The sequence below is a fragment of the Bos taurus genome, chromosome 7 (genome assembly GCF_002263795.3).
Source record: "Bos taurus isolate L1 Dominette 01449 registration number 42190680 breed Hereford chromosome 7, ARS-UCD2.0, whole genome shotgun sequence".
In the NCBI taxonomy this organism is placed as follows: domain Eukaryota; kingdom Metazoa; phylum Chordata; class Mammalia; order Artiodactyla; family Bovidae; genus Bos; species Bos taurus.
This window is the reverse complement of record NC_037334.1, coordinates 1,472,092-1,488,228: the sequence shown is the minus strand read 5'-3', so window position 1 is coordinate 1,488,228 and position 16,137 is coordinate 1,472,092. Positions and strand designations below refer to the sequence as shown.

General features: G+C 38.5%; 2 protein-coding genes across 2 annotated transcripts in view; one reads left to right on the top strand and one right to left on the bottom strand.

Annotated features, from left to right (window-relative positions):
* Positions 1–16,137, top strand: part of SQSTM1 (sequestosome 1) — a 72,332-nt gene that overhangs the window by 19,572 nt on the left and 36,623 nt on the right. The gene's annotated exons all lie outside the window — the stretch shown is intronic.
* LOC100295951 (small integral membrane protein 15) overlaps positions 2,284–16,137 on the bottom strand; it is a 28,803-nt gene continuing 14,949 nt past the window's right edge. Inside the window, exon 1 of the mRNA XM_059888488.1 lies at positions 2,284–16,137. This exon is cut by the window's right edge and continues 14,949 nt beyond it. Within this exon, the coding sequence (XP_059744471.1) occupies positions 6,401–6,721 (321 nt within the window). The 5' untranslated portion in view covers positions 6,722–16,137 and the 3' untranslated portion in view covers positions 2,284–6,400.

Below are 16,137 nucleotides of genomic sequence, written 5' to 3'. Positions count from 1 at the left end.
TGGTCCATGCCCAGTCTTCAAACACACTTCCAAGGTCATTGCAAGTGGGACCTTTCCTGGTTCAAAGGGGAAGAGGATGCCCATTCCTGAGGTGGCCATGCTGGGTGACCGAGGAAGCCTGGTACCTTCCTCCCACATAAGATATCTATCTCCACTGAGGAGCCCTGGGTGGTTTTTGATGTAGCAGGTAAGAAAATCCTTTTTTTTTTTTTACTTGATACAGAAGCTACTCACTCTGTCCTAATCTCTCATAACGGGCCTCTCCTCTAAAAGCTATACACTGAGTGATGTCAGTGGAAAGCCTTGCACCCGTTACTTCACTGGGCCTTTTCACTTGCCAATTTGAACAGTGGCTTCACATGCCTTTTTAGCTGTGCCTAAATGTCCTACCCCTTGGAGAAGGAAATGGCACTCCACTCCCGTATTCTTGCGTGGAGAATCCCATGGACAGAGGAGCCTGGTGGGCTAGAGTCCATGAGGTCACGAAGAGTTGGACACAACTGAGTGGCTACACAGCAGCAGTCCTGCCCCACTGCTGGGGAGAGACCATCTGGGCTCCTTCAGAGCCATGTTATGATTAGGAGGCACCAGGAAGCCCCTTTTCTCGACTCTAAATCAGCTAGAGGAACAAGGGCTTTTCCCCAGCTGTATTCTACACACAGTAGACCCCACAGTTTGAGACAAAGGAATCCCTGGGAAGGCTATAAATGCCCAACCTGTAAAAATTAGCTTTAAGGCAGAAGTCGCTTATTCTGACAAGAGACAGTATTCCATAAAGTTGGAAGCAAAAAGGATTTGCAGCCTTCATAGATAAATTCTTAACACATGGCCTCTTAGTGCCCTGTCCGTCTCCCAGCAATACCCCTATTCTGCCAGTTGTTAAGTCAAATGGGGAATATCAAATGGAACAAGACTTTAGAGCAATAAGTGATGTAGTGGTCCCTGTACATCACCTCTTGGCCAATCCTTGTATTAGTCAAGATTCCTAGAGATGCCTAATGGTTTACTGTGGTTGACCTTCAGAACGCCTTCTTTTTTCACCCCAGTTCATTGCTCATCACAGTCTCTTTGCCTTTGAGTGGACTAACCCTTACTCAGGCCAAATGCAAGAATATACCTGGACAGTATTGCCTCAGGGGTTTCAGGACAGCCCACGCTTGTTCTCCCAGGCCCTAGGAAAGGAACGGAAGGAAATACACCTAAAAGAAGGATGATTCTACAGTGTGTGGATGGTATGTTAATATGTAGCCCACAATGGAGACCTCAGATCAGAATACCCTTGAAGTCCTTGGTTTCCTTGAGGCCTGGGATTAAAAGGTCTCCCACATAAAGGCACAAATCTCAAAGCAACAGTTTAAATATCTGGGATATGTTATAAACCCTGGAAATAGTTATTTCCAGATAGAAAACAAGCTATATTAGGCCTAAACATCCCAAAGATAAACATATTTGTACCTTCTTAGGCATGGTAGAATTTTGTGGAATTTAAATTCCAGGATTTGGTCCAATGGCTAAGCCTCTATATGAAGCCACTAAATGCCCAGATACAGAGCCATTACTTTGGACTGTGGAACAAGAAGAGGCTTTTAGTAATATCAAACAGGCCCTCACCTGAGCTCTTATTCTGGGCCTCCCTTTATTTGTTTACTTAACCTTTCATTTTATATTGGAGTATAGGTAATTAATAATGATGTGTTAGTTTCAGGTGTATAGCAAAGTAATTCAATTATACACATATCTGTTTCTTTTCAAATTCTTTCCCATTTAGGTTGTTGTATAATATTGAGCAGAGTTCTATGTGCTATACAGTAGGTCCTTGTTGGTGAACCATTTAAAATGTAGCAGTGTGTACATGTCATTCCTAAACTCCCTAACTATCCCTTCTCCCCCTCTTCCCCCACCCTAGTTTCTTCTCTAAGTCTATGAGTCTGTTTTGTAAATAAGTTCATTTGTATAATTTTTTTTTATAATTTTTTTTTTTTTTTTAGATTCCACATATAAGCAATATCATATGATACTTCACTTTTCTAACTTACTTCACTCAGTATGATAGGCTTTAGGTCAATCCATGTTGCTGCAAATAGCATCATTTCATTCTTTTAAAATATTTGTGTATTTATTTTTATTTTTGCTGTGCTGGGTTTTTGTTGCTGGATATATGCCCAGGAATGGGACTGCAGGATGATATGGTAGCTCTGTGTTTAGTTTTTTAAGGAACCTCCATACTTTTCTCCATAGTGGCTGTACCAGTTACATTCCCATCAGTGGTGTAGGAGAATTTTCCCTTCCGTCCACACCCTCTCCAGCATTTATTTGTGGATTTTTTTGACAATAACCATATTCACTGGTGTGAGGTAATATCTCAATGTAGTTTTTTTTCTACATTTCTATAATAATTAGTGATGTTGAACATCTTTTCATATTCTTCCTGGCCATCTGTATGTCTTCTCTGGAGAAATGTGTATTGTATCTTCTGCCTATTTTTTTATTGAGTTGTTTGTTTTGATGATATTGAGCTGCATGAGCTGTTTGTAAATTTTGGAGACTAATTCTTTGTCAGCCACATAACTTTCAAACGTTTTCTCTCATTCTGTGGGTTGTCTTTTCATTTTGTGTATGGTTTCCTTTGGTGTGAAAAAGCTTTTGAGTTTATGTCCCATGTGTTTATTGTTATTTTTTTATTTCCATTACTCTGGGAGACAGATCAAAAAAGATATTGCTGCAATTTATGTCAGAGAGTGTTCTGCCTATGTTTTCCTCTAAGAGTTTTATAGGGTCTGATCTCACATTTAGGTCTTTAATCTCATTTTGAACTTAGAATATTGTAATTTAATTTTTTTTTTTACATGTAGCTGTCCAGTTTCCGAGTACCAGTTATTGAAGAAGCTGTTTTTCCACAATTGTAGAGTCTTGTCCCCTGTGTCACAGATTGACCATAGGTGTGTGGGTTTATTTCTGGGTCTTCTATCTTGTTCCATTGATCTATATTTCTGTTTTGGTGCCAGTATCATTCTGTTTTGATGACTATAGCTTTGTAGTATAGTCTGAAGTCAGGGAACCTGATTCCTCCAGCTCTGTTCTTCTTCTGCGGTTGCTTTGGTTCTTCAGGGTCTTTTGTGTCTCCATACCAATTTTAAGAATTTTTTTTTTTTGTTATTCTAGTTCTGTGAAAAATGCTGTTGGTAATTTGAAAGGAATTGCATTGAATCATAGATTGCCTTGGGAGTACGGGCATTTCGACAGTGTTGATTCTTCCAGTCCAAGAACATGGTGTATCTCCCTGTCTATTTGTGTCTCCTTCAGTTTGTCTCATTAGTGTCTTATAGTTTTCAAAGTACAGGTCTTCCGTCTCCTTCAGTAGGTTTATTCCTAGGTATTTTATTCTTTGTGATGTGTTGGTAAATGGGATTGTTTCTTTAATTTCTCTTTCTAAACTTTCATTGATAGATATAGAAAAACAATAGACTTCTGTGTATTAATTTTGTAATCTATAACTTTGCCAAATTCATTGATGAGTTCTAGTAGTTTTCTGATAGTATCTTTAGGATTTTCTATGTATAAGTATCATGTCATCTGCAAATAGTGACAGTTTAACTTCCTTTCCAATTTGGATTCATTTTATTTCTTTTTCTTTTCTGATTGCCATAGCTAGGGCTTCCAAACCTATATTGAATAAAAGTGGTGAGAGTGGAAATCTTTGTCTTGTTCCTGATCTTAAAGGAAATGCTTTCAGCTTTTCACTGTTGAGGATGATGTTAGCTGTAGGTTTGTCATATATGGCCTTTATTATATTGAGATATGTTCCCTCTATGCCCTCTTTCTGGAGAGTTTTCCTTATAAATAGGTGTTGAATTTTGTCAAAACCTTTTCTGCCTCAATTGAGATTATTACGGTTTTTAACTCTTCAGTTTGTTGATGTGGTGTATCACACTGATTGATTTGCGGATACTGAGAAATCCATACATCCCTAGGATAAATCCCACATGATCATGGTGTATGATCCTTTTTAATGAATTTTTGGATTCAGATTGCTAGTATTTTGTTGAGGATTTTTGTATCTATGTTCATCAGTGATATTGGCCTGTAACTTTCTTTTTTTTGGTGGTATCTTGGTCTAGGTTTGTTTTAAGTATAGAACTATTTCAATATTTAGTTTCATTTTAAAATTAAAATTATCGGACAATTTTTTGCAATTTAAAATTCATTATTACAGGTGAGGAAAACATTAATAAGCCATTAGTTATTGAAAACAAATAAAATTATCAACCATGCATTTAAAAAAGCCATGTTAAAGAGTAAAAAGTTCCAATTATACTATTTAACCAAAGGAAATCTCCTTTACCTCTTTATTTCTAATTATAACATTCTCATTTTGACATAACTACACCTTTTTCACCCAATTAATACAGTGTAAACAAAATTTTTCCAAATGTTAAGACTTTACAATTTATGACATATGATATAATTGTAACTCTTTAAAAGTTCCTTAAAAGCAATTTGAAATTTTAATTTTCAGTGTGAACCTGTCTGATCAAAAAGTAAAGGACATCACTACCACATGAATTAAAACAAATAATGGAATAAAAAACAAAAGTGGTATCTATATAATCAGCAAATTATCTGATAAGACATTTTAACTGCTTCACATTTGTGCTTAGCACAAGTGAGAATAAACTGGTTCCAAGGTACTACAAGGTTTGGCATTTTTCCTCTTAAGCTTTAAATCATAGTGTTACTCTACTTAAGTAATCTCTAAGAAAATGGCAGTGTTCTTAAGTACAAAAATTATTATATCCAGTAGGTGGTATTCTACATAGTCAAGATAACAAGAGAAGTCTTTATAAAATTAGATTTTTTAAAATGCAGAATATCTGATAATTACCAGTATCTCAAAAGCAAAAATGAGAAAAATACAGAAAATAGAAGTACTCATTGAATAATATTTCACTTTGAGGAAACCAGAAATGATTCTATTCCAAGAAATAAGTAATAATGATGAGATGTAACACACCATATATCTTTTAAGCCAAACCATGCTTTTCTGCTCAGAACAATTTTGATTTTTACATTCTTAATCTCCTTTGTCCAGAACAGGACCCATTTGAAGTCATTATTTGAATAGAGTTCATAAGCTAAAGCCACTTTTCTCCACAGGATATTTTCATTTTAGTATGTATACAAAAGCTGCAAAAAGGCAAATGAAAATCAGTTATAAGAATTTGTAGCATAATAAATACCAATTACAGTAACTGTCAACAGACTTCTATACCGAAGCCAAAAAGTTGTTACAGTACAGGTGAGAACTAACATGATTCCTCCATATACTCAGACTTCGTTTAGTAATACCATCATAAGATCCAAAAACAAACCTTGATGGGTCCTTTCAAAGATGCATAATTTTCCTTTTTTTGTGTGTGTGTGTGTAGATGTGGTACATCTACACAATGGAGTATTTCTCAGTTATAAAAGAGCATTAATGCCATATAAATAACGCCATATAAAAAAAAAAGAAAAAAGAAAATAATTACCTATACAAAAAATGAAAAAAAAAAACAATGAAATGAAGTTTAAAAAATAAAAATTACGTTTATTGACATATAGCAGGGGTTGGCTTGCCTGGAGAATCCCATGGACAGAGGAGCCTGGCAGGCTATAGTCCATAGGGTTGCAAAGAGTCAGACACAACTGAATGACTGAACAAAAGCAAGGGTTGGCAACTATGGCTTGTGAACCAAATCTGACCTGCCTATTTTTGTGTGACATCAGCTGAACAGTTCTTACATTAAAAAAAAAAAAATGGAAGTATATTAAAAAAAAAAAAGAGTTTGGATTTGGAAAAATTAAAACCTTATTTCTGTGGTTCTTTATTTGTCACATTATAAGGAAGGAACAAGGAAAAGAAAATGAGTAGGGACAGATTCAACCTCTGTTGCTTAGTTAAGTGACCAAACTCATGCAGTAAAGACTTACTGTGTTAATTTAACTCAAATTTCATTAATACTATTATGCCCTGGTGTTTATATCTTTCTACAGATGCATGCAGATGGTTCATGTATCTGGACTAAATGTGACAGCATTATGACCTCTGGTCTTCTAGGTACCCAGTGATCCACAGAATTATTTCCAAAAATTTAAATGACAGAACTACAGAAGACATCGTAAAATTTTCTAAGACTGAGGAGATTAATTCACCATTTGACAATATCTTAAGGACAGTTACATATGAGGATTTCTAGAGAATTTCTTTTTGTAACCATAATTTAAAATGAATGTTCCCAAGACACATTTCTGGGAAATTTTATTGATAGCAGCCATTTATTTGATCATTTAATTGATAACTTCTCATTGACAGTTACCAATTCTAAAGTGATTCCTTCAGATTATATGGGAATTACCTTACTTAATTTCCACACAAGAAAAAAAAAAAAAAAACAAAAACAAAGATGCATAATTTTCCAAACAATTTTCCTCTGGACACAGAGCCTGTACATTCATTCAATCCTTTTTTTAGTCGTTTAGCTTTTGCAATGTTTTCTTGACGTTTTTGTTTCTTCTTTTGCTCCTTTTCCCTGGCCTCAATCATCCTGGCCAATTTCCAAGACCGCACAGCACTTGCTAGAAACAGTGGAGTTCCAGCCAAAATAACTGTTGTAAGGAAGCCGTATGGGTCCTTTGCAGCCCATTCCACAACATACTCAGCCCAAGCCTTTAAATGAAACATCTTTGTGGAGGCCTTATGCTTGAGTAGTGATCTCTAATTTTGTCCTGGGATTAGCAGCCAGTCACAATTTCAGATGACCTTTGGTTGGCTGTCTTTTTCAACTCTACCAATACAGTTCTGAGAGAAGGCTTAAATTCTATATATTCCCATGCACCTCAATTTTGGACCCCAAGTGCAAGCGCCCTCCACACCAAGGAATAAATATTATTCTTCCTTCCGAAAAGAATTGACCAGACTTGATCTTCGGACCAGACTTGCACGGCGCCTGAAGCTGAGGGCGCCTCGCAGCCACCCGCACTTTCCATTCCTTGTGTTTTCCCCTCGCTCACTCTTCCTTCCTCACCTGCACCGCTGTGGCCTCGCTGCCCTGACCCTGCACACTGGCGAGCACCGGCGGGGCTCGAACAGCCAGCGATCCCCGGAGATCAGGGGTCGTCCCCACCACACCCTGGGCTGCTGGTGCTGCGCCGCGGCCATCTCCGATGAGCACCCGGGCTAAACAGCCGCAACGGCCTCCACCCGCCCCACTACATCTCACGGGCCTGGTGGGTTCGGACCCCCACCCCGGCTTACTGCTTGGTCTAGTTTTGGTATAAGGGTAATGGTGGCCTCATAGGATAAGTTTAGGAGTTTTCTTTCCTCTGCAATTTTTTAGAACAGTTGTAGAAGGATAGGTGTTAGCTCTCCTCTAAAATGTTTGATAGACTTTGCCTGTGAAGCCGTCGGGCCCTGGTTTGTTGAGAGTTTTTAATCATAGTTTCAATTTCAGTGCTTGTGATTGGTTTGTTCGTATTTTCTATTTCTTCTTGGTTCAGTCTTGGGAGACTGTACCTTTCTAAAAATTGTGTCAATTTCTTCCAGGTTGTCCCTGTAGAGTCAGTTGTAACTTCTCTTTTTTCATTTCTAATTTTATTGTTTGAAGCCCTCTCTCTTTTTTCTTGATGAATCTGGCTAAAGGTTTATCAATTTTATTTTTTTGAAGAACTAGCTGTTATTTCATTGATCTTTTCTGTTGTTTATTTCATCTCTATTTCATTTTTTCTGCTCCAATCTATGATTTCTTCCTTCTACTAACTTTAGGTTTTATTTGTTATCTCTCTAGTTGCTTTAGATATAAGCTTAGGTTGTCTATTTGAGATTTTTTTTGTTTTCTGAAGATTGCATTGCTATAAGCTTCCCTCTTACAACTGCTTTCTGTATTTGAGATTTTTTTTGTTTTCTGAAGATTGCATTGCTATAAGCTTCCCTCTTACAACTGCTTTTCTGTACCCCATAGGTTTTGTTCGATTGGTTTTCTGTGTGTGGTTTTTTTTTTTTAGTTTGTTTTTGGCCATGTCATGTGACATGTGGAAATTCATCCCATAGATTTTGGATCATTGTGCTTTCATTTTTGCTTGTCTCTAGGTATTTTTTTATTTCCTCTATGATTTCTTCAGGGACCTATTAGTTGTTAACTAGCATATTGTTTCAGTTCAGTTCAGTCACTCAGCCGTGTCCGACTCTTTGCGACCCCATGAATCGCAGCACGCCAGGCCTCCCTGTCCATCACCAACTCCCGGAGTTCACTCAGACTCACGTCCATCGAGTCAGTGATGCCATCCAGCCATCTCCTCCTCTGTCGTCCCCTTCTCCTCCTGCCCCCAATCCCTCCCAGCATCAGAGTCTTTTCCAATGAGTCAGGCGAGGCTTTATTGGGAATCTTGCTGCAGCAGGAGGGAGCAAAAACGAGTAACAGTTTGTTTCCCTTGTTCCCTGAGTCGGGGAGCGTGCGGGCTCCTTGTAAGACGTGAGAGTGGAGGTGTCTTGGGTCATCTGCCTACCATCTTGGTGGTGCCATGTGCAGGGTGCATGTGCAATATTGTGTTTTTGCTCCTGGCTCCTCAGGATTGGCAGTTGGGTTCTTGTTTATAATTTGTTCCAACTCTGCATGCACACGCAATTATTTTTAGTCCCTTACAGTTTCTTTGTATTTTATTGTTCCAAGGAGGTTTGTCCAGGTGCAAACACTGAAGCAAAAGGTCTCAGGTTTCAAGTACCAGCCTGTGTCATTTCCCCCGAGGAATTTTTCACCCTTTATTTATACAGGTTAAGGTGATATTGGGGTGACAACAGTGTGTGGTGGCTTGAAGTGAGATAGTTCTCTATTGGAGACTCAATCCTGGGCCACCTGGGTGAAAACCAGGACTCCTAACTGCTAGGACACCAGGGACTAGTGGGTAGAAGTAGAGCCCTGGTTCTTGTCTCCTTTGAAAAAAGAATTTTACAAAGAGACTGAGGTTATAAAACAAGCACTGAGTTTATTAGCACCTCATATGCATGAGAGAGCATACAAGAAGCAGTTTGTTTAGGACAGAACAAAGCAGAGCTACATACTCAGAGAAGAGTGTGGATGTCCTTGCTAATGAGGAGTGCACCAAAGGGGTGGTTTAATCATTTATATAGGGTCAGTTTTCTTTGTACCCTTTGGCCAGCCACCTGGCTCATTGCCCATAACTGGTCTGACTCAAGGCACTCCCTTGTGTGCACAGATGCCTTCTAACCAAGATGGATCCCAGCATGAGGGCCTCTGGGAGGCTGGTGACACATATTGCAGGGTGGTGCCCCCTTCCCTTTTTGGCTCTCGAGGAACTTCTCTCTTCTCTGAACTTCTCTGCACGTGCAGGTGGGGAGGTCTCCCTGGCTTCAAGAATGAAAGATGTGGTCATCTTTGTTTTTACACCAGCAGACCTTAGTCTCTCTCTGCTCTTGCTGTTAACTTTTTCTTGATCTGTCAGCAAGAGACACGCTCTTATTTGCTCAGCCTGACAAGCACCAGCTGCTTGGCCTGGGGCCCATCTACTTCTTACTTTTAAGGGCAAAGATCTCTTGTAAAACTTCTTCCTGCTGTACAGGGACCACAGACCCTAGCCCAACCTAGAGGTGCATAAGTCCCTCACTGACTTTTCTCCAAGGACCTGTTGGGGTCTGGGCTGGCCTCTGCTGGAATGGGTTGAATTCCTTGAGCCATCATGAGCTTTACTTGAAATTGTTGAAGCCTAGAAGACAAAAATGGGCTTCCCAGGTGGCGCTAGTGAAAGAACCAGCCCACTAATGCAAGTTAGATGTAAGAGATGCCAGTTCAATCCCTGGGTCGGGAAAATCCCCTGGAGAAGGAAATGGAAACCCATTCCAGTATTCTTGCCTGGAGAATCCCATGGACAGAGGAGCCTGCTGGGCTACAGTCCATAGGGTCACATGGAGTTGGACACGACTGAAGTGACTTAGCACAGCACAGAAGACAAAAACTTAACCAAAAGTTATACCACTGGGGGCCAAAAAGGAAAAGAACACCAATAGCCATTAAAGGGCCTTGAAAGGGAAGGAACCAGGTTAAATTTAGGAGGACTTCCTTAACTGTTGACCAGACAGTGGAGGCAATATTGCTCCTGACAAAACTGTGAAGCCATTCTGCTGGAGTGTATACTTCCTTAATATTAACTTCTACCTGTACTGTTGCATTGATCCTGGTGCAGCAGAAAGTATTCGTTATCATACAAGCTCCATCCATCTTGTTTTGCCAGAAGGTAATCAAGAGTTAGACAAAAAAGAGAGAGGGAAAGAAAAAGAGACAGTTAGCCAAAGAAACAAGAGAGGCTTTAAGTCTTGTTAAGCCTTGCCCTGTCTGTTTCATCATATAATCAAGCTGTCTGGTGAGATTTCTCAGAGTTGTTTTATGATGGGGAAAGCCTCCCCATGGAGCTACCAGTCCTATGGTCAGCCCTGCCCTTGCTAAGATCATTCCTAGTGCTCTCTGGGTTTGGTGGTGAGCCAGAGTGTCCTGTTAAAGATTTTAAAAAAATCTTTTACCTCTGTAGTCCCTATAGTGCACTCTCCTTTGAAATGGACATATCAGTGCATATATAGGTCATAGCTTGGTTGAAAAAGGACAGGGCCTGGGCATAATTCTGTAAAATACAATGGCTTGAGTGTCCGCAGAGGAAAACAAACCCGCAATGAGGCAAACTTGAATTTCTGTCTCATGACTGTTAAGAGTGGACAATCTTGAAGGACATAACTGTTGTTAGTATTTGAACAGTTAGGGGACAGTGGACCATTATGTTGATAATTAAGCATATAAAGCTCTATGATATTTTAAACAAGATGTTCATGTACGATCCTGCTGATACCATCAGAGGGTGGCACTTGATAGGCCAGGATTGCACAGGTGGGTTGAACTGGATCGACCAGGTGGATGGGACATTTTGTTCACACCACTTATATTCCCCTTCTGTTTTGTTTAGGGGTGTGGGCCATAGTTTGAAACAGGGCACTAGTGGGTAAGGTTGTTTATCCTTATAGTTTATCCCTATGGAAGAGGCTGGGCTTCCCTGTGGCTCAGTGGTAAAGAATCCACCTGCCAGAAGAGAAGATAAGTGAAGTGGAAGATAGAATCATGGAATAAATGAAGCAGAGAGGAAAAAATAATTAAAAGAAATGAGGACAACCTCAGAGACCTCTGGGACAATGTTAAACTCCCTGAAAGAAGACAAAAAGAAAGGGTGTGAGAAAATACTTGAGGAGATAAAAGTTGAAAACTTCCCTAAAATGGGGAAGGAAATAGCCACCCAAGTCCAAGAAACCCAGAGAGTCCCAAACAGGATAAACCCAAGGTGAAACACCCATACATATTAATCAAAGTAACAAAAATTAAACACAAAGAGCAAGTATTAAAAGCAGCAAGGGAAAAGCAACAAATAACACACAAGGGGATCCCTATTAGGATAACAGCTGATTTTTCAATAGAAATTCTTCAGGCCAGAAGGGAAGTGATGAAAGAGAAAAATCTACAACCGAGGTTACCCAGCAAGGATTTCATTTAGATATAAAGGAAAAATCAAAAGCTTTACAGACAAGCAAAAGCTGAGAAAATTCAGCACCACCAAACTGAACTTCAACAACCAAGCTCTTCAACAAATGCTAAAGGATCTTCTTTAGACAGGAAACACAGAAAAGGTTTATAAAAATGAACCCCAAACAACAAAGTAAATAGTAATGGGATCATACTTATCAATAATTACCTTAAATGTAAGTGGGTTAAATGCTCCAACCATAAGACAAAGACTGGCCAAATGGATACAAAACAAGACCCATATATATGCTGTCTACAAGAGACCCACCTCAAACCTAGGGACACATAGAGACTGAAAGTGAGGGGCTGGAAAAAGATATTTCATGCAAATGGAGACCAAAAGAAACAGGAGTAGCAATATACAATACTCATATCAGATAAAATAGACTTTGAAATAAAGACCATGATAAGAGACAAGGGACACTATATAATGATCAAAGGATCAATCCTAGAAGAAGATATAACAATTATAAACATATATGCAACCAACATGCATCAATACATAAGGCAAATGCTAACAAATATGAAAGGGGAAATTAGCAGTAACACAATAATAGTGGGGGACTTTCATACCCTGCTGACACCTATGGATAGAACAACCAAACAGAAAATTAGCAAGGAAACACAAGCTTTAAATGATACAATAGACTGGTTAGACTTAATTGAAATCTACACAGCATTTCACCCCAAAATAATGGATTTCACCTTTTTCTCAAGTGCACACACAACATTATCCAGGATAGATCACATCCTGGGCCATAAATCTAGTGTTGGTACATTAAAAAAAAATTGAAATCATTTCAAGCATCTTTTCTGATGACAGTGCAGTAAGATTAGATGTCAGCTACAGGAGAAAAAAACTACTAAAAACACAAACATATGAAGGCTAAACAACATGCTTCTGAATAACCAACAGATCACAGAAGAAATAAAAAAGGAAATCAAAATATGCAGAAACAAATGAAAATGAAGACCCAACAACGCAAAACCTGTGGGATTCAGTTAAAGCAGTGCTAAGAGGGAGGTTCATAGCAATACAAGCCTACTTCAAGAAACAAGAGAGACATCGAATAAAAAACCTAACTTTACACCTAAAGCAACTAGAAAAATAAGAACAGAAGAACCACAAAGTTAGTTGAAAGTGAGAAAGAAGTAAAAATCAGAGCAGAAAGATGAAAAAGAAATGAAGAAGACTATAGCAAAGATCAACAAAACTAAAAGCTAGTTCTTCGAGAAGATAAAATAGACAAACCATTAGATTCATCAAGAAAAAAAGGGAGAAGGATCAAATCAATAATATTAGAAATGAAAATGAAGAAATCACAACAGACAACACAGAAATACAAAGGATCATAAGAGACTATGAGCAATTATATGCCAATAAAATGGACAACTTGGGAGAAATGGAAAAATTCTTAGAAAAATATGACCTTCCAAGACGGAACCAGGAAGAAATAGAAAATCTTAACAGATGCATCACAAGCATGGGAATCAAAACTGTAATAAAAAATCTTTCAAAAAACAAAAGCCCAGGACCAGATGGCTTCAAAGGTGAATTCTACCAAAAATTTAGAAAAGAGTTAACACCTGTCCTATTCAAACTCTTCCAGAAAATTGCAGAGGAAGGTAAACTCCCAAACAGAGTCTAAGAGGCCATCATCACCCTAATCCCAAAACCAGACAAAGATGCCACACACAAAAAAAGAAAACTACAGGCCAGTATCACTGATGAACATAGATGCAAAAATCCTTAACAAAAGTCTAGCAATCAGAATCCAACAATATACTAAAAAGATATTGTTATCTTTTTAACATCATGACCAAGTAGGCTTTATCTCAGGGATGAAGGATTGTTCAATATTCACAAATCACCATATTAACAAATTGAAAAATAAAATTGAAATTGAAAGATAAAAACCATATGATTATCTCAATAGATTCAGAGAAAGCCTTGACAACATTCAACATGCATTTATGATAAAACCTCTCCAGAAAACAGGCACAGAAGAAACACACCTCAACATAATAAAGCCCATATATGACAAACCCACAGCAAACATCCTCAAGAGTGAAAATTGAAAGCATTTCTTCTAAAGTCAGGAACAAGACAAGGGTGCCCACTCTCACCACTATTCAAAATAGTTTTGGAAGTCTTAGCCACAGCAATCAGAGAAGAAAAAGAAATAAAAGGAATCCCAATAGGAAAAGAAGTAAAGCTCTCACTGTTTGCAGATGATATGATCCTCTATATAGAAAACCCTAAAGACTCCACCAGAAAATTACTAGAGCTAATCAATGAATATAGTAAAGTTGAAGGATATAAAATTAACATACAGAAATCCCTTGAATTCCTATACACTAACAATGAAAAAACAGAGAAATTAAGGAAACAATCTCATTCACCATTGCAACACAAAGAATAAAATACTTAGGAATAAATTTACCTAAGACCTAAATATAGAAAACTAGAAAACACTGGTGAAAGAAATCAAAGATGACAAAAATAGATGGAGAAATATACCATGTTCATGGATTGGAAGAATCAATATAGTGAAAATGAGTATACTACCCAAAGCAATCTGTAGATTTAACATAATCCCTATCAAGCTACCAAGAGTGTTTTTCACAGAAGTAGAACGAATAATTTCACAATTTGTATGGAAACACAAAAAACCTCAAATAGCCAAAGCAATCTTGAGAAAGAAGACTGGAACTGGAGGAATCAACCTTTCTGACTTGAGACTATACTACAAAGCTACAGTCAACAAGACAGTATGGTACTGACACAAAGACAGAAATATAGATCAATGGAACAAAATAGAAAGCCCAGAGATAAATCCACACACCTATGGACAGCTTATCTTTGACAAAGGAGGCAAGAATATACAATGGAGAAAAGACAATCTCTTTAACAAGTGGTGCTGGGAAAACTGGTCAACCACCTGTAAAAGAATGAAATTAGAACACTATCTAACACCATACGCAAAAGTAAACTCAAAATGGATTAAAGATATAAATGTAAGACCAGAAACTATAAAACTCTTAGAGGAAAACATAGGCAGAACATTCTCTGACATAAATAACAGCAAGATTCTCTATGACCCACCTCCCAGAGTAATGGAAATAAAAGCAAAAATAAACAAATGGGATCTGATTAAACTTAAAAGCTTTTGCACAATGAAGGAAACTATAAGCAAGGTGAAAAGGCAGTCTTCAGGATAGGAGAAAATAATAGCAAATGAAACAACTGACATAGAATTAATCCCCAAAATATACAAGCAGCTCATGCAGCTCAATACCAGAAAAATGAACAACCCAATCAAAAAGTGGGCCAAGAACTAAACAGGCATTTCTCCAGAGAAGACTTATAGATGGCTAACAGACACATGGAAAGATGCTCAATATCATTCATTATCAGAGAAGTGCAAATCAAAACCACAATGAGGTACCATCTCACACTGGTCAGAATGGCTGCTATCAAAAAGTCTACAAACAATAAATGCTTGAGAGGGTGTGGAGAAAAAGGGAACCCTCTTCCACTGTTGGTGGGAATGCAAACTAGTACAGCCAGCATGGATAACAGTGTGGAGATTCCCTAAAAAACTGGAAATCCCACTGCTGGGCATACACGCTGAGGAAACCAGAATTGAAAGAGACACATGTACCCCAATGCAGTACTGTTTACAATAGCTAGGACATGAAAGCCACCTAGATGTCCATCGGCAGATGAATGGATAAGAAAGCTGTGGTACATATACACGGTGGAATATTCCTCAGCTATAAAAAAAGAACATATTTGAGTCAATTCTAATGAGGTGGATGAAACTGGAGTCTATTATACAGAGTGAAGTAAGTCAGAAAGAGAAACACTAATACAGTATATTAATGCATATATATGGAGTTTGGAAAGTCAGTAATGATGACCTTATATGCAAGACAGCAAAAGAGACACAGATGTAAAGAACAGACTTTTGGACTCTGTGGGAGAAGGCGAGGGTGGGATGATTTGAGAGAATAGCACAGACACATGTATATTATCATATGTGAAATAGATAACCAGTGCAGGTTGATTCATGAAACAGGGCACTCAAAGCTGGTGCTCTGGGACAACCCAGAGGGATGGGGTGAGGAGGGAAGTGGGAGGGGGGTTCAGGATGGGGGGACGCATGTGCACCTGTGGCTGATTCATGTTGATGTATGGCAAAACCCACCACAATATTGTAAAGTAATTAGCTTCTAATTAAAATAATTTAAATAAAAAAGAAGCCACCCGCCAAAGCAGGAGACACGGTTCAATCCATGGTCCAAGAAGATCCCACATGCTGCGGAGCAATTAAACCCATGCATCACAACTACTGAGCATGTACTTTAGAGCCCAAGAACTGCAACTATTGAGCCCTTGGGTCGCAACTGCTGAAGCCTGTGTGCCCCAGAGCCTGTGCTCTGCAACAAGAGAAGCCACAGCAATTAGAAGCCTGCACACCATAAGTACAGAATAACCCCTGCTCGATGCAACCAAAGAAAAGCC